The sequence below is a fragment of the Schistocerca americana genome, chromosome 6 (assembly GCF_021461395.2).
Source record: "Schistocerca americana isolate TAMUIC-IGC-003095 chromosome 6, iqSchAmer2.1, whole genome shotgun sequence".
NCBI lineage: Eukaryota > Metazoa > Arthropoda > Insecta > Orthoptera > Acrididae > Schistocerca > Schistocerca americana.
In genome coordinates this window covers 333,808,696-333,834,665 of record NC_060124.1, presented here as the reverse complement: position 1 = coordinate 333,834,665, position 25,970 = coordinate 333,808,696, and the positions used below count along the sequence as shown (strand labels likewise).

The following is a 25,970-nucleotide window of genomic DNA, read 5'->3' as shown; positions in this document are numbered from 1 at the left end:
TTCAGAAGCGTTTGATTCAGTGTGGTATGAGACACTCGTATATAAGCTCCTAGATATGAAAGTGCTCTTGTCTCATGTATGTCTCCTGAAATCATTCGTTGAAGGGAGAAGCTTCTACATCAGGACAGAATGACTACCTGTAAACCATAACCACATGGGAGTGAGTGTCTTAGAGTTCTGTTCTTAGCCCACTGTTGTACACCCTTTACACGGTGAACATGTCAAGGATAGACTAGGTGCAGTTAGCCTTGTATTCAGACATTACACACTTTTTGAGGAGCATCTTCAACATTGACTCTAAGGAGCATACAACATTCTCAGTGGGCAACAGTGGTGCCTCTGCTTCAATGATGCCAAAACGCAAACCATTTTTATTGCTAGACAACCTCTACCAGCAGGACTCAGTCAATGTCATGACAGCAGCTGTTCCTTAGGTCAGCACTGTTAAATACCTCAGGGCTACACTAGATATAAGGCTTACCTGGAAGCAATGTGTGGACACTATTTTCAAGAAACCAAGAAGTCAACTGATGTAGTTTTACTCATTTCTCAGCCTAGAGTCAAAAATGCCATCACACTCGGGGTTGCTCCATACCTCACTCTGCTACTGCCGCACTTCAGGTACGCACTGGTGGTCTTGGGTAATGCAACGGAGCTGTACATCAGCTGACTACAGCACCTCCGAAAGAGGACTCATCATCTCGTGATGAAATTTTCCTTCAGCTGACCTATGCAGGCTTGCAGAAGTTTCACCAGACCGCACAGCTGTTCTACCAGCAAACTGTGCAGTTGGCCATCAGACACATCTGTGCTCTGGGAAGAAGAGTGCAACAGCTAAACACCCCAAGGTGGCCACATCTGCTTTGTGATATGTGAGTTCCAGCAAGAAAATATCAAAAGAAAATGTAGACAAGAAACGACAACAAGAACACCACACAAAAATAACTGAAATGTTTAAACTCCGCAGGCAGTCGAGGATTCACTTTTCTCCTGCATTTACAGCACTGGCAGCACGTTTCTAATTCAGAAGCAACATTCACATTCTGATGGTTTGTCAATGATTCTGTTATGAGTCATATAACAAGAATATGGTATACCAGTGCATGGCAGGAATTGACAGTGGTAGGATTGTGGCCTATCAAGACTGTGGTTTATCATTTCGTAATATGGCTGCTTGCCTTGGTTAGAATCCTAGCACTATTACACAAATATGGAATAGATGGGTTCAGCAGGGCCATATCTCAACTGCTTCATGTGATTATGCCCAAGAGGACAAACACATTGTTCATTCAGCCATTTGGGATCATACAGCCACATCACACTCCTTGATTCAGACACTGATAAGAAAGAACTTTGCCAAATTGTATTTGTCATTGTCGTAGGGGCCCAGTACAAGGATTGTGGATTGATGGAACAGCATGCCATGGGTCACCACATGATCAATTGTGATTCACATGACTGATAATGTACAGAAACCCTTAAACTTTTGATGTGTTAGGGCCAATGGTGGCGGCATGTCTTTGAGATCTGATTTATCTTTCAGCAAGAACACTGGGAGCATGTTTTCCAGATCTCTCACCTACTGAAAACATCTGGTCATGGACTGCTGAGATAGGATGAGCCACCACCTGCCAGCCACTACAACTGATGAACACTGGAATAGAGTTTTTAGGATGAGCCACCACCTGCCAGCCACTACAACTGATGAACACTGGAATAGAGTTGAAGTGGCATGGAATGATACACTCAAATATACCACTGTAAATTTGGTATGTTGTTCTTACTACACTGTATACCCATAGTTATTAAAATTTTGTTATTTGCTTTCCTTCCTAATGCTGCAATTTTAGTGGCAGGTGAGAAATTTACTTCATGTATTTGCTCTATTGTCTCCAGCTGTTATCATTTTCAACTTCTGTTTTGTGTCCACCTTTGGTCACATTACCACAGTGTCCTCCTTAGCATAAAAAATAAATAGTAGAAAGATGGAATCAAACTACCATTTTCCCAATGGGAATGAATTATATTGAAAATGGGATATTAGCAATTATCAAAAACTGAAGCGTGCATAAGCATGGAAAACCTTAGGGATGAATCAAAATGATGTGATATACGGCATAACAGGAAATAAAATGTGTTGTAGAGGACATTTAGTTCCTTGCCTTTGATCATGAGAAAGAATATATGAAACTACAAAAGCCAGCAAATTAAATGAATTATTTTTTATCATCGCAAAAACTTCTGCACCAAATGTAATAAAGAAATCAGATTTGCTTTACTGTGACAGATACTGCAGGTACCATGTCACCAGTGTGAAATTTACCACGCTGATAAACCCTCAGAGAGAACCAGTAACACATTTGGATTTGAATTTTCTGATCCCTTATGCTGACTTGATTGAACCCATTCTATAATGTAGCCTTCCAAAACTCCTTCACGGAAGAAGATGTAGTAAAAATTCCAAAATTCAAATCAGGAACAGCTGCCAACATGAAAACTTAAAGGTAGATACCTTCAGAGTAGTGAAGCAACTTAAATGACTTATCAAAAGCAAGTCTTCCGGTCCGGACTGCATACCTGTTAGATTCCCCTCATGGTATGCTCATACAATAACCCCATACTTAACAATCACATACAACCATTCGCTTGACAAAAGATCCGTACCCAAAGACTGGAAAATTGCACAGGTCACACCAACGTTCAAGAAAGGTAGTAGGAGTAATCCACTAAATTACAGGCTGATATCATTAATGTCGATATGCAGCAGAATTTTGGAACATATATGGTGTTTGAACATTATGAATTACCTAGAAGAAAATGGTCAATTGACACACGGTCAATTGACACACGGTCAACACGGATCGTTCTTGTGAAACACAATTAGCTCTTTACGCACGTGAAGTGTTGAGTGCTATTGACAGGAGATCACAAATTGATTCTGTATTTCTAGATTTCCAGAAAACTTTTGACACTGTACCGCACAGAAGGCTTGGCATAGTGAAATTGTGTGCTTATGGAATACAGTTTCAGTAATGAAATTAGATTCATAATTTCCTGCCAGGGAGGTCATAGATCGTAATTCATGTGAAGCCATCAAGTGAAACAGAAGTGATTTCTGCTGTTCCCCAAGGTAGTGTTATAGGCTCTTTGTTGTTCCTTATCTATATAAATGATTCAGGAGACAATCTGAGCAGCCATCTTAGGTTGTTTGCAGATGATGCTCTCATTTACATCTACATCTATGTGATTACTCTGCTATTCACAATAAAGTGCCTGACAGAGGGTTCAATGAACCATCTTCATGCTGTCTCTCTACCGTTCCACTCTCAAACAGCACGCGGGAAAAAACGATCACTTAAATTTTTTCCGTGCAAGCCCTGATTTCTCTAATTTTATAGTGATGATTATTTCTCCCTATGCAGGTGGGTGCCAACAGAATGTTTTCGCAATCGGAGGAGAAAACCGGTGATTGAAATTTCATGAGAAGATCCCGTCCCAACGGAAAACGCCTTTGTTAAAAATGATTGCCACTCCAATTCACGTATCATGTCTGTGACACTATCTCCCCTATTTTGCGATAATACAAAACAAGCTGCCCTTCTTTGTACTTTTTCGATGTCATTCGTCAGTCCCACTTGATGCAGATCCCACACCGCACAGCAGTACTCCAGAATAGGGCGGACAAGTTTAGTGTAAGTAGTCTCTTTGGTAGACCTGTTGCACCTTCTAAGTGTTCTGCCAATGAATCGCAGTCTTTGGTTTGCTCTACCAACAATATTATCTATGTGATCGTTCCAATTTAGGTTATTTGTAATTGTAAGCTCTAAGTTTTTAGTTGAATTTACAGCCCTCAGATTTGTGTGACTTATCGCGGAATCGAAATTTAGCTGATTTCTTTTAGTACTCATTTCTTTATTCAGGGTCAATTGTCACTTTTCGCACCATACAGATATCTTATCTAAATCATTTTGCAACTTGTTTTGATCATCTGATGACTTTACAAGACAGTAAGTGACAGCATCATCTGCAAACAATGTAGGACGGCTACTCAGATTTCTTTTTGATGGTTGTAGGTGTTACAGTATTCAGCCTAGCAGCAACTGCCTTGAAAAAATTTTGGCTAAACTTATTTCCGGCTTTAGCTGGCTCTCTGTACCTACAACTATTTGAGCTTCAGTGCTTTCTATTAGAGCTTGGAACTCTGGTTCTTTCCCAACACAGCTACGACAATTTACAACTACAATACCATTCGTTTCTACAACTACCTTATGGTATTTTGCCTGCCAACTTTCTGATGGAAGCCCCTTCTGTGGTTCCCTGAGACCCTCTAAACTAAAAAACCGCCCAGTTCTTTCCACACAGCCCTTGCTAACCATGTACCCGCCTCCTGTGTGTAGTGGACTCCTGACCTACTAAACGGAACCCGGAAAACCACCACCCGATGGTGCAAGTCAAGGAATCTGCAGCCTACACGGTCACAGAACCGCCTGAGCTTCTGATTCAGGCCCTCCACTCGGCTCTGCACCAAAGGACCACAGTCGGTGCTATCGATGATGCTGCAGATGGTGAGCTCAGCCTTAACCTCGGAAGACTGGCAGTCTTTACCATTTCCGCTAGCCGCCCGAAACCAGATAGAATCTGCTCCGATCCAAAGCAACGCACGTCATTGGTACTAACATGAGCCACCACCTGCAGTTGGCTGCACCCTGTACTCTTCGTGGCATCCGGAAGCACCCTTTCCACATCCTGAATGACTTCACCCTGGAATGCACATAGAGTGCACACTGGCTTCCTTCCCCTCCTTGGTAGCCATGTTCCTAAGGGGCCCCAATATGCGCCTAACGTTGGAGCTCCCAACTACCAGCAAACCCACCCTCTGTGAATGCCCAGACCTTGCGGCCCAATAAGCTTCCTCTGGAACGGGGTGGACGACTGCATCCGGCTCAGAGACATCGTCAGCCACAGATAACGCCCGAAACCTGTTCGTCAAACAAACTGGGGAGGCCTTACAATCAGCCCCATGGAAAGTTTTTCGCTGCCTGACAGTCTTTGGAATGGTCTCCCACTCGACCACGGGTGAGGGGTCAACCTCAGTGCAGGCAGTACTTGGGGAGGTCACAGCAGTGGACCAATTGGGGGACACAGACGATCAAAACAAATTCCAAAACGATTTAGAAAAGATATCTGTATGGTGCAAAAATAGCAAATGACCCTAAACAACAATAAGTGTGAGACCATCCACATTAGTGCTAAAAGGAATCCTTTAAACTTCAGGTACACAATAAATCAGACAAATCTAAAGTCTGTAAATTCAGTTAAGTACCTAGGAAATGCAATTACGAGCAACTTAAATTGGAAAGAACAAACAGAAAATGTTGAGGGGTAGACAAATGAAAGACTGTGTTTTATTGGCAGGACACGTGGAATATGTAACAGATCTACTAAAGAGAATGCCTACACTACGCTTGTCCTTCCTCTTTGGAGTACTGCTGTGCAGTCTGGGATCCTTACCAGATAGGATTGGATTGACGGAGTACATTGAGAAAGTTCAAAGAAAGGCAGCATGTTCTGTATTATCACGAAATAGGGGAGAGTGTGTCACTGAAATGATACAGGACTTGGGGTTGGGCATAATTAAAACAAAAGCGTTTTTCATTGCAGTGGAAACTTCTCACAAAATTTCAGTCACCAACTTTCTCCTCAAATGTAAAAATATTTTGTTGATGTCAATCTTCATATGGAGAAATGATCATCATAATAGAATAAGGGAAATCAGAGCTCACACAGAAAGATATAGATGTTCATTTTTTCTGCACGCTGTTAGAGATTGGAATAGAGAATTGTTGTGAAGGTGGTTTGATGAAACCTCTGCCAGGCACTTAAATGTGGTTTTCAGAGTACCCATGTAAATGTAGATACATTTGCCAGTGCCCCTATGTGTATTTCCTGAAAGAATAAAATCTACAGTAGAGGTGTCTACTTAACAGAAATTAGGCAAATGAGAAATATCATTATAAAACTCAGTTAACTACTCCTAGTATTTTTATCTTGTATTTTCGAAAACGGTGTAGCCCACAATACGCTCCTTACTTTCACATCCATAACTTGCTGCTGATATTTCAGTTTGAAGTATATAACTGACACTCTACAATGAAGCTTTGACACAGTTCAACAAGAAAACAACACTGGTGTATCCAGTGGTCCTGGAAAGGTTTTTGTGTATAGAACACACCATTTTTCCCTTGAGGGAACACAAAAATCATGTTATCAGTGATATTCCCTTTTTTCCCATTTGGGGGGGGGGGGGGGGGGGGGGGATCATAAGTTATGTTACCAGTGACATTCCCTTTACATAGCTGAAATTGTGCCAGAGAACAAAACACTAGTAAGTTGTACAAAATGAGTAAAACTTATCTCAAGTGTTTTTGAGCTAAATAAATGGCAAATTCATTAAGAGATTAGTGTTTAGTTTTAACATGATTGCAGTTATTTTTATCCACATGCTTGCACCCCCCCTCCCCCAGCCCGCACCTTTTCCCCCACAAGCCAGTTAAATGCCCTTGTCCTCAATGGGATATTCATTTCAGACCTTTCCTTACAGTAACAAAAAGGAACAAACACAGTCACATATTGTGCATAAAAGACTTCTAATTAGTTCACAGCTAACTCTGACAAAGAGTCATATTGTCATGCCATAATCACATTCGAGTCCAAATCCAAAAGCAAGGTCATCATTGAAATACAAGACATAACACTGAAAGCACTTGCATTATGAACACCAACACACAGCCAGAACATAACTCACATCTGAACAGTGTGTACAGCTATTTATACAAACATTGATAACATTCCAGAATATACAAACACATATCAAGAACCTTCCACAAATGATAAACACTAAATAACAAATAACTACTGGTGGTCAGGTTTGGACTGGCAACCAACAGCGTGCCAGCCAGTGATGCTAACCACTACATCACACTGCATGCACCACAGCTGATGGCATTGCTCCCTCTCCTGGAGATCGCTGTTTCACAAGTTCTAACTGGAGCTGAATACAGCACCCTGGCTGTAGATCTTGTCAATGGTCCTGTGTATGGCAGTGCTGGCAGATCAAGCTCTGGTCGTGTCACACCCTCTTCACTATAATGAACTTTGAAGCTAGTCCCTCCTGTCAAAGCTTCACAACGATTGAGTGGGTCTTCAGTTTCCTTGAACCCCCCATTGTTGATCTGCAACTTTGGATTGTAGCAGGCCTTCATAAGGAGGACATGTACAACACCTCTAAACCTTCACCTTCCTGATGAAGGGTTATAATCCTCAACTTCACATGTGATGTCCAACAACAGGTGAAGGATATGATACGACCCAAAGTAGCACTTCAAGAATTTTTCTGATAATCCCACTTTAACAATGTTCTTAAAAACCCATATCATCTCTCACTGGCTGTATCTCACTGGCCAGTACTTTGCATTACAGGACTCTCAGTCTCTTTCTTGGATGTCCAGATCTGTATGTGAGCCAGCTGCCTTGCTTCTTTGGTCTTGGTGATAAAATGTTTCATGTAATCATTCTGGATATTGTCTAGTTGCAACAAGAACGTAATCTTGGAGCAGAAAGAACTGTGTGAAGCCTGTAGCGTCTTGCTTCACTGTGTTATATGCGAATGTCACATTGGACAGCATTGTATCCCAGTCTCTCTGTTTGAGATCAACATACATCGAGTGCATGTAACGTGAGCCCATTCATTTGTGGATGGCAGACATTTGACTTTGGGTGTGTGATCTCATGGCCATTGATATTTGCATCTGATTCTGTCTAAAGTCGCCATGAATTCCAGGTGAACAGATATTGCAGAGTCATGAAAATACTTCTGGATAGCTGGCCGCAGTTGTACTGGGATGATTACACTGGGCAACAAAAAAAGATTTTTTTAAAAAAGTCTAGGGTTTTCCCGCTGAATTAGACTAATTTTGATGCCCTGAGTCCGAAAATGACCTTGGTTTTGTTCTATCAGGTCAGGATTTTTTGCTACAGAAATTTTTAAAAATCGATTTTTCGTAAAAAAACAAATTTCTTTGTATCATCTGCTGAGAAACCCCGGAAGATTTTTTTCCATTTTCCTCAAGAAATAAAAGTCAATGTATGCAAATTCATTAAGTTTTTATTTACTCCATCAAATTAAATAAGCATATTTATCATAATATTAGTATAACAATGAGCGTTACGTGACACAAAAGTTCAGAGTTCATGGCATGAATCGGCGTTTCTTCGATTCCCGTTTGTGAGCAGCTGCTGGGTCGTCTCTCTTCAGCATCCGGCAGTAGTCCGCCATCATGGCTGCGTCCCACCTCCCCTGGTACCTATCCTCCATTTGGCGCATGTCCTGGTGGAACCTTTCTCCCTGCTCGTCGCTCATCGCCCCAAGGTTTTCAGGAAACTTCTCCATGTGTGAGTACAGGAAGTGCATCTTTATACTCATCAAACACCCGAGCTTTTGAAAGGCCTCTGTCATGCTGCTGATGAGTCTGGCGTGGTTTGCTGCCTTCGTGTTCCCCAGGAAGTTGTTCACCACCTGCACAAACGATTTCCACGCGGCGCACTCTAACGTGTTCATGGAGTTTTCGAACTCTGTGTCCTTTATGAGCTGCCGTATCTGTGGCCCATCGAAAATGCCGGCCTTCAGCTTCTCAATGGTCAGTCGCGGAAAGGCTCGGCATAGGTAGTGGAAGCACCTCCCATCCTTGTCCAGAGCACGCGTGAACTGTTTCATTAACCCAAGCTTCATGTGTAGCGGTGGGATCAATATCTTCTCCCGGTCAACAAGAGGTTCATTTATGATGTTTCTCGCACCAGGTACTAACTGCTCTCGTGGCGGCCACACTTTCTTTACATAGTGCTGGGCTCTGTCTCGACTGTCCCACATACATATAAAGCATGGGTATTTCGTGAACCCGGACTGCTGACCAAGTAGAAAGTTCACCATCTTGAAGTCGACGCAGATGATCCATTGGTGCTGCTCATATTGGATTTTGTCGAGCACGTACTTCACTGCTTCATATTTCTCTACGAGAGTTGTGGAGTGAGCAAGAGGGATTGAGGCGAACTCGTTCCCGTTGTGGAGGAGCACACACTTCAAAGAGCGCTTGCAGCTGTCAATAAAGAGTCGCCAATCTCTCGGATCGTATGTAGGAGCCCCGAGTTTAACAAGAAGACCGGCGACATCTCGGCAGTACACTAGGTCTTCCTCCTGGCAGAAGTAGCCCATGTAGTCCTCATGCCTTCTACGAAAGAAAGTGATACAGCTCGGATGAAGTTTTCGACAAGCTGAGATCCCGAACAAGATCATTAAGCTCACATTGTGAAAAGAGCTGCCGACCATCTTGTGCTTCATACTCCTCGTCTGCTATATATCCTCCCTCGTCTGCAGTGGTGGCCTCGTCGTCGATGTTAGGAAGCTCTGTGAACGCTGGTACAGGAATTTCTTCGCAGTGAGCAACTGGACGGTGGGCAGATGGAAGGTCGGGGTACTGGAGGCTGTGCTGATTCTTCCGGTTGATGCCAGTAGTATTGATGGCGCAGAAGGAACAATCCGATGCATGGTCCAAGGGCTCCCTCCAAACCATCAGAATCCCAAACTTCAGTGAAGTTTTCGTGCCCTTCGTCCACCGCCGGAGGTATTCCACGCACTTCTTGCAGACCGTGTGCAGTGCCCAGGGCTTATCTTGGTCACCCAGCTTGACTTGAAAGTAAGCCTGGTAGGCATTCTTCACAAATCCCGTGATGTTCTTCCTGTCCACTGAAAGCGTGTATTCTCTGCAGATGTAGCAGAAAACGTCTGGATTATTCATGCATGAACGTCGCGCAGAAGCCATATCAATCTGAAATAGTAATAGAAATATGCAGTTGACTGTCAGACAATAAAAATTAGAATAAATTTTATACTATAGTAAGAAAAAAAGGCATCTATTGGAATGATTAACTGTTACAATCTTAAAGGCTTCTTTTGTTTTCGTATGTCCTGAATAATCCCCTTAAAACCTCTAATATTAGCATATTGAAGCCTATAAAAAGGCTTACATTTCAGGGAAAAATGGTCATGTAGGCCTATGGCTGTATCTCAAAAAGTTGACCTGATAGAGCAAAATCAATGTGATATTCGGACTCAGAACACCAAAATTAGTCTAAATCAGCTGAGAAACCCATGACGTTTTTTTGGTTGTTGCCCAGTGTTATCAACAATTTCTGCCCCATTGGATTATAGCCCCTTTTACACAATGCTTTGATCATTAATTAGAATTCTTCTTTGGTCATTTCCTCCTCCTTCAAGGCTTCTGTTGTTTTCAGCAGTACTCGATATTCCCTCTGTTCAACAGCAATTTCATTTAATCCAGTGATAACTAAGATTTCATCCATGCTGCTGTATTTTGTCAAAGGATTTCTTGAAAGGAAGGCAGCTTCCTGGTGTTTGTATTCTGGATCCTTCAGGCTGCTCATAGACATGATGGTCCTTCACATCTGTGAATGGTTTTCCAAATAAATAGGGCTGGAACTTGTTGATGGCACGAACAACCGCAAGCCGCATTTTCTTGGGCGTAGAATAGTTCATCTTGAACTTGGAGAGTACTCTAGAAGCATAAGCCATCATTTTCTCAGCACCTTTCTGAATTTGTGCTAGAACTGCACCTACACTGTAACCGCTAGCATTGGTTTGAAGTTCTGTCTTGGCGTTCTCCTCATACACTGGAGATGATGTCAGCACCTCTTTAGGGACAAGAAAAGCTCTTTCTCCCACGTCGTTCTATGAAAATTTGGCATGTCCTAGCCAGTAGGTACCCCCAGATTTTTATTTTTTAGACATTGAAGAACACTTTCTTGGATTCAGGTAGAGGCATGCAGTCTGAACACATTTCAACAGAGTTGTCAGGCAGCTTGGATGTCTTTGAAAAAATGACAATGTCATCCAAATAACAAATATATGTCATTCACTTAAGGTGTTGAAGCAGTATCGTACATTTGAAGATGGCTGGAGTGTTACACAATCCAAACAGCATAACATTAAAATGATAAAGACCGTCATGAGTTATGAAGGCAATCTTTTCCTGATCAGCCTAGATTTGCCTGAGCATGTCTGCATGTCCATAGTATGCTTTCCTCTTTTCAAGCAAAGTAGGATGTCATCAATGCAAGGCATCTTTCATCATGATATTATTCATTTGTAGGTAGCTGACACAGAAATGCAATGTGTTGTCATTCTTCTTCCCAAGGACCACAGGAGAGGACTGAGGACTCTCAGAAGGTTCAGTGATATCATCTTGCAGCATCTTCTCCACTTCCAAATTATTCGCCATTAGGTCAGCAACACTGTCTTTGATTGCTGGAAGACTGTTGGATGATTTCCAGTGTTGATAGAGTGCTTTACCATGGACTGTTTGGTCTGTCTTTGGTCTGTTCCAGATTTGAAAACATCTGAAAATTAACAAAGAATGGCTATCACTTGCTGATATTGTTCATTGGTCAGGCTAGATCCTTTTAGCAGTTCTGTAGTAGCTTCCTCCCCTGCATTGTCTGTAGTGGTAGTGAGCATGGTTCTTCAGCCATGACACTAAGCTGCATTTTCTGGACTGGTTCAGCTATCCCTATGCACATACCTTTAGGGATTAATGTGGCTGGTCATGAAACTTCTCACTGACCACCTACAATGCTTATGATCGTCACTGGTATGTAGATGACTTTTCTTTTATCGCAAGTAGTTTTTAGTGATTGACAAAAGCTTCAAAATTTGACTGAGCATCTCAATTGATGAACAGAACTTGTCTTGTTGATGGATAACATTGTCTTCAGTGGCAAACAACTGCCCTGAGTAATCTTTGTTATGTGTGCTTGTTGGAATAGCTTTGTCAATTTGGAGCTCCCATCTTCCACAGTCTGACTGCTTGTGATGTCTGTGAGAAGTCCAATTGAGAATAACATTAAGACTGCATTCTGTTAAAACAACAAATTTGATGGGCTGTGTTCTGTCATTGATAGTCTTTCTCGCAATATATGTTCCAGTCAGCTGGACATATTTCTTTAGCTGGTGGCACTAGGTTTCTGACATCACAGAAAAGAAAGGCCCTGAGACAAGTAATGCCCAAACAGATTGTTCATCAGTGAGGTTTACTGACATCTTGGCGACTGTTCTCCATGGAGTATTTGCATCTGTGGCAGTCTCATCTCCATAGATAGTCACCTCACTTAGTTTTCCTGAAGATGGTGGCTAGTGCAGTTATTTATACAAACTTTGAATATTCCAGAAAGTTGGCATTTATACCAACACTGAATATTCTAGAATATGCAAACATTACAAACTTATGACATTTCAAGAAACTTCCAGAAATAATAAATATTAAATAACAACTAACTGCTGATGGTTGGGTTTGAGTTGGAAACTCAAAGCACGACAGCAAGTAACACAAACTTCTGCATCCCTTTTCATGTACTACAGTTACAGGAAACGTTTATTCAAAGATAAAACAATGATGTATAGGTATTATAAACTGACACTGTTTGTAAACAACTAAATAAAACTTCATGTACAAAATTCCTCTTTGATCAGATGGACAAGAAGTTACATTGTATCCACATGATCTGAGTTCAGGATACTTCACAGTTACAAAGAAAAATGCCAGCTGATTGGGAATACATTCACCCCCTGCTATCTTGCAGCATAATTTTTGGGACAATGCATATATGTATGGTATGAGAGGCTGGCTGTAGAGAGCAACAACTGTAGGGGTTACAATTACGAGGGTCACTCCAAAAGAAATGCACACTATTTATTTTTTTTAAATCCATATTTTATTCTAAATGTTTGAAAGTTTTACAGTGTGTAGGTACATTCTTTAGGAACAATATTTTCATTTCTCTACATAATTTCCATCCCTCTCAACTGCCTTACGCCATCTTGGAACCAGCGCCTGTATACCCGCACAGTAAAATTCTGGACCAACCTGTTGGAGCCACTGTTTGGCAGTGTGCACAAGGGAGTCCTCATCTTCGAACCTTGTTCCACGAAGAGAGTCTTTCAGTTTCTCAAAGAGATGATAATCACATGGAGCCAGGTCTGGACTGTAGGGCGGGTGTTTCAGTGTTTTCCATCCAAGTTTTGTGATTGTTTTCATGGTTTTTTTCACTGACATGTGGCCGTACATTGTCGTGCAACAGCAAAACATCCTGCTTTTGCTGATGTGGTCGAACACGACTCAGTCGAGCTTGAAGTTTCTTCAGTGTCGTCACATATGCATAGGAATTTATGGTGGTTCCACTTGGCATAATGTCCACAAGCAAGAGTCCTTCAGAATCGATAAACACCGTAGCCATAACTTTTCCAGCAGAAGGTGTGGATTTGAATTTTTTTTCTTGGGTGAATTTGCATGCTGCCACTCCATTGATTGCCTCTTCGTCTCTGGTGAAAAATGATGGAGCCATGTTTCATCACCTGTCACAATTCTTCCAAGAAATTCATCTCCACTATTCTCGTACTGTTCCAAAAGTTTGCTGCATACCATTTTTCTTATTTCTTTGTGAGCCACTGTCAACATCCTGGGAACCCACCTGGCACAAACCTTTTTTAACGCCAACACTTTCAGTATTCTGCAATCACTTCCTTCCCCTATCCCAATGTAGCTTGATAATTCGTTCACTGTGATGCTTCTGTCAGCAGTCACCAATCTGTTAACTCTCAGCCCATTGTCTGGAGTGTGTGCAGTACAAGGCCTGCCGCTGCGAGGACAATCCTCAATATTGCTGTGCCTGCTTTCATCACCCAACCTGCTTGACCACTGACTAACTTTACTGAAATCAACCTTTTTCAACCTCTTGTGGATGTTCCCAACTGTCTCGTTTTCATAGCACAGGAATTCTATGACAGCATGTTGCTTCTGATGAATGTCAAGTGTAGCAGCCATCTTGAAGACATGCTGTGATGGTGCCACTCACGGGAACAGTTTGAACTAAGTTTGAAAACAAGTGGGAAGGATGTACCTACACACTGTAAAACTTTCACACATGCAGAATGAAAATTGTATTTTTACAAAAATAGTGTGTATTTCTTTTGGAGTGACCCTCGTATATACAACAAATAAATTGAGATGTTGGGTGCAGATGCTCCCTAAAGTGAAGAGATTGGTGCAGTAGAGGAATTGGTGGTGGGCAGCATCAGACTACTCAGATGACTGATAACCCTCTCCACACTCTACCAGAAAAGACAGGCTACTACCTAAAAGTTGTTGTTATTTCTGAGATAAGATTTTAAATACTGAGCAGGTAGAGTACAGTCTAGAGAATAAATCAATTCAATATGTTCTTAACAGTTTGTGTTCCAAGTACATTAGGAAAAAATATCAAAATAATTTCACATAACAATTTCTGAATGTAGCTGTCACCATTTCTCAGGTTAGCATTTATATGTATAATTGTAGTACGTATGTTTTAAGGCTGAACAAATAGTATAACATGATTAAAGCTTAACTTTTTTTTTAATATTATGAGGGTAATCCCAAAAGTAAGGTCTCCTATTTTTTTATAAGTACATAGACCTGATTATTTCTACAATGGTGTACATCAGTTTACAGCTTGAACATTTAGCTATTTTTTGACATAATCACCATTTCTGTCGATACATTTTTGTAGATGCTGTGGCAGTTTTTGTATGCCCATGTCATAAAAGCACGCCGCCATGCTGTTCAGAAAGTTATGAACCTCTTCTTTCACCTCGTTGTCGGAGCTGAATTGCTTTCCGGCCAAATATTGGGGACAGTTGATAGTCACTGGACACCAAGTCAGAACTATAGGGTAGGTGGGTGATTTTGTTCCACTGAAACTGTTGCAGGACAGCAACGGTTTGCCGAGCGATACTTGGGCGAGCGTTGTCATGGAGAATGTGTAAGTCCTTGCTCAATATTCCTCTTCTCCGGTTCTGAATTGCCCGTTTGAATTTTTTCAGAGTCTCACAGTACCTATCAGCATTAATTGTGGTCCCAGCGATTCAGCTCTGACAACGAGGTGAAAGAAGAGGTTCATAACTTTCTGAACAGCATGGTGGCGAGCTGGTATGACATGGGCATACAAAAACTGCCACAGCATCTACAAAAATGCATCGACAGAAATGGTGATTATGTCAAAACATAGCTGAATGTTCTACATCTACATCTACATCTACATTTATACTCCACAAGCCACCCAACGGTGTGTGGCGGAGGGCACTTTACGTGCCACTGTCATTACCTCCCTTTCCTGTTCCAGTCACGTATGGTTCGCGGGTAGAACGACTGTCTGAAAGCCTCCGTGCGCGCTCTAATCTCTCTAATTTTACATTCGTGATCTCCTCGGGAGGTATAAGTAGGGGGAAGCAATATATTCGATACCTCATCCAGAAATGCACCCTCTCGAAACCTGGCAAGCAAGCTACACCGCGATGCAAAGCGCCTCTCTTGCACAGTCTGCCACTTGAGTTTGTTAAACATCTCCGTAACGCTATGACGGTTACCAAATAACCCTGTGACGAAACGCGCCACTCTTTTTCGGATCTTCTCTATCTCCTCCGTCAACCCGATCTGGTACGGATCCCACACTGATGAGCAATACTCAAGTATAGGTTGAACGAGTGTTTTGTAAGCCACCTCCTTTGTTGATGGACTACATTTTCTAAGGACTCTCCCAACATTCCACTTCAAATCGTTCCACACGCATACTCCCAGATATTTTACAGAAGTAACTGCTATCAGTGTTTGTTCCGCTATCATATAATCATACAATAAAGGATCCTTCTTTCTATGTATTCGCAATGTTCAAGCTGTAAACTGATGTAAACCATTGTAGAAATAAACAGGTCTATATACTTATAAAAAAATAGGACACCTTACTTTTGGGATTACCCTCATACTAACGTTAAAAATTATGAGGAACCTGTAGTTTGCTGTCCCTTCTCCTTCTCTATCTCCTCCAGATGATTGCTTCCAATCAATCTGACAGTTGCATTCTGGCCTGAGTCACTAGAGATGGCAGTTTCATGTGTGCATGAGGTGTGTTTGTTTGTGTGAATGAATGTGTGTGTGTTTCCTTTATTGAAGAAGGCTTTGGCTGAAAGCTAAATTGCAACAATCTTTTCGTTCTGCTGGTCTGCAAGTTACCATGCCATCTTTGTGGTGAGTAGCAGTCTATTCTCTTCCATAATTGTGAGGAAAGGTATATTAGAGATAAGCTGAAATAAACCTACGTACTGATGGTAAAGTTTTCTTTTTACCCAACTGGAAATAATTTTGGAGAGCTCCATTTCCTTTCATTGCAATGTGTTGGACACAGAAATCTGCATCAGCCCTTCTCTACCCCTAGAGCCTTCAAAAATATCATTTACTACAGATATCTCAATATTTGAGTTTAAACGCTGTATGTGCTAAGTCTATACTTCTTCATAATAAACCAGAGAAAGTATTGTGGAACTTAAAGAATTTTACAAGACATTCTACGTATGACAGTGGTATCGCCAGAATGTCTGTATACAGGTGAATTATCCACATTACTAAATGACCATCCTGGAACCCGATAGCAGTTGCATGTTGCCTATCTAACAACTTCAAAGCATGAAACAAATTTTATTTTTAATATTTCACATAATTATTGCCCAGATTTAAAATGCTGTCATAATATATTCACTAAGAGTTAAAAACTTATGTCAAAAGTTTAACATAATAAGACAAATATTTAAATTAGAAACCATGCATTTATCTTGAGGCAATGTACCTGATCTCACACAAATACCCAGACTCTATTCATCCAGTATTTGAGAATAAGAGCACTTAGTGACTTCCAGAAAACTTTAAACTTGATTTAAAACCTTAAAAAAACTTTTTCTCGGCGACACCTTCCTCAAAACGATGAAAGGAAAAAAGAGTATTGCTTACAGTGTTTTTGCTGTTTGTACAGTAAAACTTCAGCATCAGACATGGCATTTTAATTTATTTTTTCTGTTCTACCAACTCTGTTTGCAATACAGTTTGCAGACAGTATTGTCATACACCACTGAATGTGCCTGCAAAATTATATCATCACACAACAAACAGTTCAGAAGATATGACATTATAAACTTTGAGATGCATGAAAAACTTGCCTTTGCTTAAAATGGAAAATGAATTACCCAGACTATAATCTTCCATGGTGTCACAATGAGAGCACTTGGCAACTTCCAACAAACTTAAAGCATAATTTCATATCTTTTCTTAACTTTTGCTTGCTTACATGCTTAACATCAAATATTTAACACACTAACTCATTTGTAAAGTGATCAGATGTTTGAAGCTGTTTTATGTGTAAGTGTTAGATTCTTTAAAGAACTGGAGGTCCTGCACAGATTGGAGCTATTGGAAAGATGGATCAACAGGAAAAAATGGGTGCTACAAACAGAAAAGAGAGAGTAGGTTGACAAACCAACTATATTTCTGGATAAAGAAGTCAATAACAGCCTGCATCATAAAGAAATAAACAACAGTGAATATTGGAAACATTAGAGACAAACACTTTTAGAACTTAGATTCTCATTTTATATGACTACCACAACAAGAACAATACAGATAGAAGAAAGAAAAGTCACAATGTGACAACCTGAAGAAATACTGGGTGATCATAATTAAACTGACAATGTTCAGAGTGATGCAGTGCTGTGTACATCACAAAACACTGAAACATCATAGGTGTGTTCATTAATTGGTGCGCTCATGAAATATGCTGAAAAGAATAATAGTTCCACTTTCTACCACTAAGTGAAAATATGGCAGTGTAAGCAGTTAGAATGTGAGATGATTCCTGTTTTGACATGAGTACGCTGTTTGTCACTTGGCAGTGTGTGTTGATTTCTCATGTGAAGTGACTGTTGGTGTAAAGGGTTAAGAATGATGAATTTTCCCATATGAAATGCAAGCAATAGCAGTGCTGCTCTGTGAGAGTATTGCTGACAGAAACAGGTGTGAAGGAATATGACCAAGAAATTTGAAGAAACAGCTGAATTAGGTGGTACAGCAGGGAGAGGGAGGCAACCCATTCCCACGGCAGTTGTCGAAGAAGTTGTTGTAGCTGTAGCTATATCTGACTGTGCAGTACTTGCCACAAATTCTGCAGCCAGTACTTGAACTGGGTCACAAGAACTGTCTTTTGCCTGGTCAACAGTTCAAAAAATTTTGTAGTGCATTTTACACCGGTAACCCTATGAGATTCAGAATGTGCCCAACTGAAGCCCCAGGACAGGCTAGAACACCATGACTGCTAGAACACTGTGACTTCGCACTTTATGTTTTGGCACTTACAGAAATGGATGACATGGGGCCGGGGAATATTCTTTGGACAGATGAGGCACATTTTACTCTGCACGGTGCCTTGAATGCACAGAACGATCGCAAATGGGGTTCTACTCCACCACATGTTGTGCAGGAACATCCATTGCACTCAACTTACATGAGTATGTGGTGTTGTTTCACAAGCTCCTTCATTCTCGGTCCATTTTCTTCAAGGAGATGACACCTCGTGGGCCTGTTAGGTGTACAGTGACATCTGCACGTTATTAAGACCTCACTGTGCAACATAAGATTTCAGCTTTGCAAGAATAGAACTGTATCCATAACAATATTTTTATGCAAGATAGGGTGACCCCAAATGTCACTTGCCTGGTGAAAGATTTGCTTTGACAAACCTTCAGTAACAACTGCATCATCTCTAGGCAATTTCAAGATGTGTGACATTCCCGATCCCTTGACCTAAATCCATGTGACTTCTGGTTGTGGGGATATCTGAAAGATCATGACTACAAGGGATGTATCTGGAATCTTCCTGATCCGAAGGATAGCATACGATGACATATCTCTCTGACCACATCCTAATAAAAAGTGCCAGAACCAGCATTATAATGTGTTCCATCGTTCCTTCCCTGCACCCACGCCATATTCTGTCTGTTTATAGTGCTTTATTTTCACCTAGTGTCAGAAAGTGGAACTATTATTGTTATCATCGTCATCATCATCATCATCATCATCATCATCATCATTGTATTATTTTTCCAGCATACTCTGTGAGCACCAAGTAATGAACATACCTATGAAGTTTCAGCATCCTGTGATGTATACAGGCTGCACTGCAATTGTCAATTTAATTATAACCATCTGGTATACGAAGAAAATGCAACACTCAAGGAAATTACAGGAACGTAAGTTTTTATGTGACGAAAGACTTAAATAATGTATAAAAACCTCACTGAAAAGAAAATAATATCAATTAACAAAGAAGTCATAGGATCAGTAGACAAGTTTTGTTGTCAATTTTTCTGACTGGAGCCACTGCTTCTCAGTCAAGTAGCTCCTCAATTGGCCTCACAAGGGCTGAGTGGACCCCACTTGCCAACAGCACTAGGCAGACCTGGGTGATCACCCATCTAAGGGCTAGCTAAGCCCGAAAGTGCTTAACTTCAGCGATCTGGCGGGAATTGGCGTTACCACTGCAGCAAGCCATTGACAAAATAAAATACACAGAAGAATAAAAATACCATGGAGTGCTTTTTGTGAACTAGAGTTTTCAAAATGAAGCTTCCTAGTCAGTGAGTACAACAATTTGAACCATTGTGTTCGTTAGGTCTTGTTAAGAAAGAACATTTCTGGGATATGGAACATGTTGAAGTATACAGTAAAAAGAAAGACAAGCTAATCATAAAAAATTAATATGTACCTTGTATTAACAATAAATTTTTCCTGTACTGCTTAACGCTATTCGGGAGTATGCCAACTAAATGTAACACAGTAAATTGGAAAGGAAAGTGCTACTTTGAAAAAAAGCTGCTGCTTCCTCGCTCATATGAAATAGCTGCTTTTTATATACTCTTATTGTTGTTGTTGTTGTTGTTGTCATCAGTCCGAAGAATGGTCTGATGCAGTACTCCATGCTACTCGAACCTGTGCAAGCCTCTTCATCTCCGAATAACTACTACAACCTAAATCCTTCTGAATCTGGTTATGTATTCATCCCTTGGTTTCCTCTATGATTTTTTACCCCCCACACTTCCCTCCAATACTAAATTAGTGATCCTTTGATGTCTCAGAAAGTGTCCTATTATCCCAACCCTTCTTTTAGTCAAGCTGTTCCACAAATTTCTTGTCTCTCCAATTCTATTCAGTATCTCTTCATTAGTTACACCATCTAATCTTCACCATTTTTCTGTAGCACTGCATTTCAGAAGCCCCTATTCTCTTCTTGTCTACCTTCAGGAGAGACTTCCTAATCTTAATATTTTTTAACATTGGTACACTGGTATTTCACAAATTCATTACTACTTCTCTTGCAGTTTTATGATGAACAACACTACTTTCCTTTTAGCTAACAGAACTTTTCAATCCTTCATATTCAGATAATTCATAGAAAGAGTGGAACATATGATATGTTGTTGATTTCTTTTTGAATTGGTAGGGATTTCCAATTTCTTACTTTATATTAAATGGGAGCTTGTTGAATGCCTTTGTACCACAGTATGGAGCTCCAATCTGAATACCAGACAAGGAGGCAATGTCTGTATGAAAATAATTGTTGTCTTGTATTGTGATTATATAGACTGCATTTCAGCTGAAACAGATTTTTGTTTCCAGTGACAAAAACCATTGATAAGTCACTGTACTGGGAAATTTTAAGAACCCTTATAAGGTCTCTGCAAAAATATTCAGTTGTTATCTTTACATAATATTCTTTCTGCTCACTTTAGTTGAAAAATACTTCATTTACTTTAGGTGCATTGTCATATAAATGCCCACACAGGGGCTGCTTATGCCCCTGGCAGAACATCTGCGACCAGCGTGTAGTCTGCTCCACGTGCTCCTGAAGAGGAGTCAGTCACTCATTGAGCATCACCTGTACACTGTGTGTTATGGAAACGTTACTGCAGACAAATGATAACACACCTGTTGACATGCCAATCTCTAGCAGACACTACCAAGGGCACCAGCCTCCCTCTCAAACAGTGTGACCATAGGCGATGGTGGCACTGCCATTGCAGGGACTATCTTGCATTCGCCATCACATGCATGCTGAGCATCATACGACATCCTTCCCTCCCACTGCTTATAAAGCTGCAGCTCAACCACAACCAAGGAGTAGTATACCAGCTAACACTTCTGCTCATGCCCTGGAATTAACAGTGGTCTCATGTCTTATCATTCAGAGCTCACATCATCTGCATAACACTAATCCGTCAATTGTCACATACAACGCTGCCCTTCTCGAACTTACTTCCTCAGCAGCCATCACAGTTACCATCATGTCCCATGTCACAATGGATTAATATCATCATCCAGGACATGACAGGCTCTTGGCTATCCCACGTAAACAGATCAGGAGGATCCCTTTCAGTTGTATAATTCAGAAGTCACATTATGTAAGACTTTGTTCTTTCTGTATTGTGACAATAAAGTGTCACGTTCATGCTATTGGAAAGTCACCATTTATTGTATGCAGCCTACCACTCAGGACACTAAAGTTTGTGAAGAGGATCAAGTTACATCGCTGTAACATCCAATCTCATCTGCCATCTGACTGCGGCCATCCTCCATCCATGCCTGATGCTGCTTCTGTTACTCTGTATGGTACAGCCATGAGTGGCCCTCTTCCCAAAGGCAGCACTGTCCCAGCATAAAGCTGCTGACAGTAATAAAGTCTACATGTTGCAGCAACAAGAGTCATCTGTTGCTGAAGTTCTGGCCGGGTGCAGCCCTACCTCCAGCTGTGCCTGATGCTGCCCTTCCATTTCACACCTTTGCCAGAAGATACAGCCATGGCTGGCCTTCCTCACGAGAGCACAGGACACAATCTCACTGCACTGGACCTTGGTTGCCACACAGCTGCCACTCCCCCCCCCCCCCCCCCCCCCCCCTCCAGCCACCTCGCACCTTTCCCAAGAAGATGCAGCCATAGATGGCCTGTCTCATGAAGGTAACAAACCACATCAGTTGGCATTGAGGTTCCAGTATATGTTCCCTCCTGCCAACCCTGACACTGTTTGCGTGCTCTGCATCTTCACGTAGAATATGGCGTCATGCCCTCACAGAACAAGAGGACTCATCTGCCACCTTGTTGCTGTCCTCCCCTGGCCATGCCAGACACTGTTCCACACCTATGCCATGAAGATGCAGCCATGGCCAGCCTCCCTTACAAGAATGGTGCACAACATCAGTTGGCTACAAGCATACCCTCAGCATTTCCCATCACAGTAACTCGAACCACCCTTCCTTGCCATGATCAATGCTGCACATCATTCTTTTACTAAGAAAATGTAGCCATGACCATTGTTCCTAATGAGGGTCATGCAGCAGTTGTGCCAGCTCTGTCGCTTCCTCTGATGCTAACGCCACTCCTCTCTTCCATATCTTTTCCAGTGGCATCGGCATGCAATCGATGTCTCTTTTCCAACCATGGTCCCACCTGGATGGAGCTCTCTCTCAACTGTGTCTGATACTGCTGCCGCACTTTGCCAAGAAGATGCAGCTGTGGCTGGCCTCCCTCATGAGGGTTGTGCAACACTTTGTGACTCCTATCTTCTGGCTGGTTCCATTGCTTCCTCAGTGCTCTGCCATCTCCTCCTACGCTCCTATGTATGCCATGACGATGGTCTTCCCACCTTTTCAGGCCTTTCTACTTATCCTCCTTTACACACACAACATCTGGCAACAACTCTCGCACTATTCCAGGCCTCTCTACCAGTTGTTCTTCATTCATTCTCCTGTGTACACCACACTAGTCATGCCGTTTCCTCACCTATGGGTCTCCCTACAGGTCTTCTTTCTTCCATGCTCTTGTGCACATCACATCCGGCATTTTTTTTCCCTGTTTTTTTGGCCCCCTTTGACCCTCTTACTCTCATGAGACTCATGCATGACCCTGACATTCACAGTGCATCTGCCACCTCAAGCCCACATTTGTACTTGTCATGCATGAACTTGACACCTCCCACTGTTTCCACCACCACAGACCCACATGCACATTCCTCATGCATGTCCTCAGTGCATGTGGGTCCCTGCTTCCCAGGTCCAAATCTCAGCCCTCTGGGCACATTCCCCTTCCCTTGCTGGCATCATCGCCCCTCCAGCATCTGACACTGCCGCATCCCTCCTTCACCTAGAAGATTCAACCGTGGCTGACCTCCGTCAAGAGGGTGGCTTAGTACTTCATGCCCTCATCATCACAACCATAATTCTGCATTTTTGTTCTAATTTCAGGCCTATTCACAGCCATGCCTGGATTGTGCACTCCATCTGCAACAGCTGCTTCACAACTTCAGGTCCAGGGGTCCGGGGACAGCCTCACAGTCATCACAAGCTATAGAAACCCTTGGACGTTCCACATTGCCTGGAGTAGGTACTGCTTCCTGTGGATGCCTTTTGGCATCATTCTCCTTCATCAGCTCCATTGTCTCCCCTCCTCCCCACCCACACGCAGGGGAAGGACTGAAGGGTCCGCAACCAATGTCAAGAGGCTTTGCCATCTTTTTCCTCAAAGTCAAAGGGATATCATATACCTGGCCACAAACTGGCCTCTGCCTCGTGCTGCTGCCTATAAAGATTTCCTGTGACAGCAAGCAGGCAGAAGTATATTAACTCTAACTTCATCTCACACGTCACACTTAATGGCAGCTTTGCAGCCCATCAGTTGAAGCTCACAATAGCTGTGCCATGTCAATCTGCCAATTGTCACTTTTGGAGCCTTTGTCTGTCTGATGCTGGCCTTCCCCGAATGTTGTACCCCACAGTCATTGCAGTTACCATCGCAACCTAGGTCACGATGGGCTGTCATGACCTACGTCACAACTTAGGTCACAACAGACTTTTGGCTGTGCCACATTACCATACCAGGAGAATCCATTTGAGTTGCATCATTCAGAAACTACATTATGTTCACTTTTGTTCTTTCTGTGCTCTGTTAATAATGTGTCTCTTTCAGGCTACTTGAGAACTCATAATTTATTGCCTGCAACCTGCCGATCAGGACATAAAAAGGCACTACCCCATAAGGTTACCACATAAGACAACAGGGAGCAAAAATGTGCAAAATAAGTCGGTTCTCTTGTTTTTAGGTCAACGGCAAGATATGTTGCCCTAAGCTTGTTTAGTTTACTTATGTGTTGTGTCCATTTTAACTTCTTATCCAACTGGAGCCCAAGGAATTTTATATATAGTATTCCATTTAGTGTATGGCCATTAATATCTACTTCGGGTGCTACCAGTGCAATTTTGTTTGTTTGAAACTGCTTAATATGAGTGTTTGTGAGATTAAGACTTAAACTGTTAGCTGTGAACCACTTATAACTACTAGTATAATCTGAGTTGTATCTGGTAACATGAGCTGGACTGTTGATTGGTATGCTTGTGTTACCAGCAAACACCTACAGCTTTTGAACCATTCTTTAAGGTTACTGGAAGATCTTTCATGTTTATTAAGAACAAAAGTGAGCCCAGTACTGTCTTGTTGGTCCCCACATGGCATGTTTCCCTAGTCTAGTCAACATTCTGGTCTGAGCTGGCAGAGATGGGAGTTGTGTATGTGTGTTTTCTTTTCTGAAGAAGGCTTTGGCTGAAGGTAAATGTGCCTGTCTGTAATTCAACATTCATCTTTTTGCTGAGAAGCAATCTCTCCTTTTCCAATATTGATGATATTCCAACCTGGAGTTTTCATTGTTTGATTCCCCCAGTCTAGGTTAGTTTCAAGCCTGTCAATGTCATGCTTGTTGTCTGTTATGAAGACAAAGACTGCTAAAAGGAAACCATTAATACCATGACACTCCAGTTTGTCAATTAGAATTTTGTGATCCACACACTTACAGGCTTTGGCAAAGTTGCGACAGGATATTTTTTCTTGTTTCACTCTGCCAGCACTTCATTTGTGAGGTTCAGTGTTGCTCTCTCTGTGAACAATCCTTTATGGAAGCCAAACTGTCATGTAGATAACAAGTGCTACTCAGATATATGTGGCTATCCTATCACGGGATCCTTTCTTTTTTTATGAAAAATTTTGAAGACTGGCAAAAGTGAAATGTGTTTACAGTTAGAGATGGTTTGCTTATTTCCAGTGTTGTCAGTGGGTGTGCAAAAAACATTAAAAAAAACTTAGTTATTTAGTAACCATTCGCAAGCATATTGCAAACTACTAGAAAAAAAAAAAAAAAAAAAAAAAAAAAACTAATGCAGATCATGGAAGAAACTGAAGTGTAGACATGGTGAGAAAAAGACCATGAAGACAATGCAATGGAAAGTTGGGAGATGTTATTACAAAATGTGCAGGAGCCAGGAACAGTTCCAACCAACATTGTGGTCTTCTTGAATTACGCCTCCTCCGCAACTCCAGAACAAAACCAGCAGACAACTATTCAAATAGCCCCACCATAATCTTGTCACAATTATCTGTGCCACTCTGGTAGCAGTGTTACTATACATCCCTTATCCAACAATGTCACTGATCCAGCTGAGAATTATGTTGGTCATCTATACCATTTAATTTTCTCAGTAGAGCTACTACATGAATCTAAGGCGCTATTCCATCATCAAATTCACTAACTCTTCTCCAAACTTACTGCGTTTTAATCAATGTATTAAGCTCTAAAAACTAAGCTCTCATGTGCCTACAACAAATATTTGTATTTTTTGACGTCAGTTATCATCTGTTTAGGCTTTATAAAGCTTAAGAGGCTGGTATGGCCCTCACTCCTTTGTATGATTAAGTTACAATTATACTGACACTGCTCGTCACGAAACAATTCGCTTGCGACCACAGTCCAGAAAATTTATTACTGTATAGTAAAGCGGTCTGTATTACTTTTCAAGTAACATAGATGTACACTCTTAAGTTCTGCTTCTTATATTTGTATTTATGGAAGGACACTTCTCCGCTTAAAGGATCTGAGTTCTCCAAGGAACATT

The 25,970-nt window shown here is 41.6% G+C and overlaps 1 protein-coding gene across 1 annotated transcript; it reads right to left on the bottom strand.

The window, feature by feature from the left end:
• Window positions 1-8,986: 8,986 nt before the first annotated feature.
• On the bottom strand, window positions 8,987-16,898 carry LOC124619766. The gene is made up of 2 exons (XM_047146348.1): window positions 16,783-16,898; window positions 8,987-9,881 (listed from the first exon to the last, which is right to left on the bottom strand). Exon 2 carries the CDS (start codon window positions 9,873-9,875, stop codon window positions 9,285-9,287), a length of 591 nt encoding a protein of 196 aa, XP_047002304.1. The 5' UTR covers window positions 9,876-9,881; window positions 16,783-16,898; the 3' UTR covers window positions 8,987-9,284.
• Between the last annotated feature and the right edge of the window lie 9,072 nt (window positions 16,899-25,970).

What these genes read in the sequence shown, in the direction of transcription:
- LOC124619766 (XM_047146348.1), bottom strand. Translation starts at nt 9,875, where the DNA reads ATGGCTTCTGCGCGACGTTCATGCATGAATAATCCAGACGTTTTCTGC.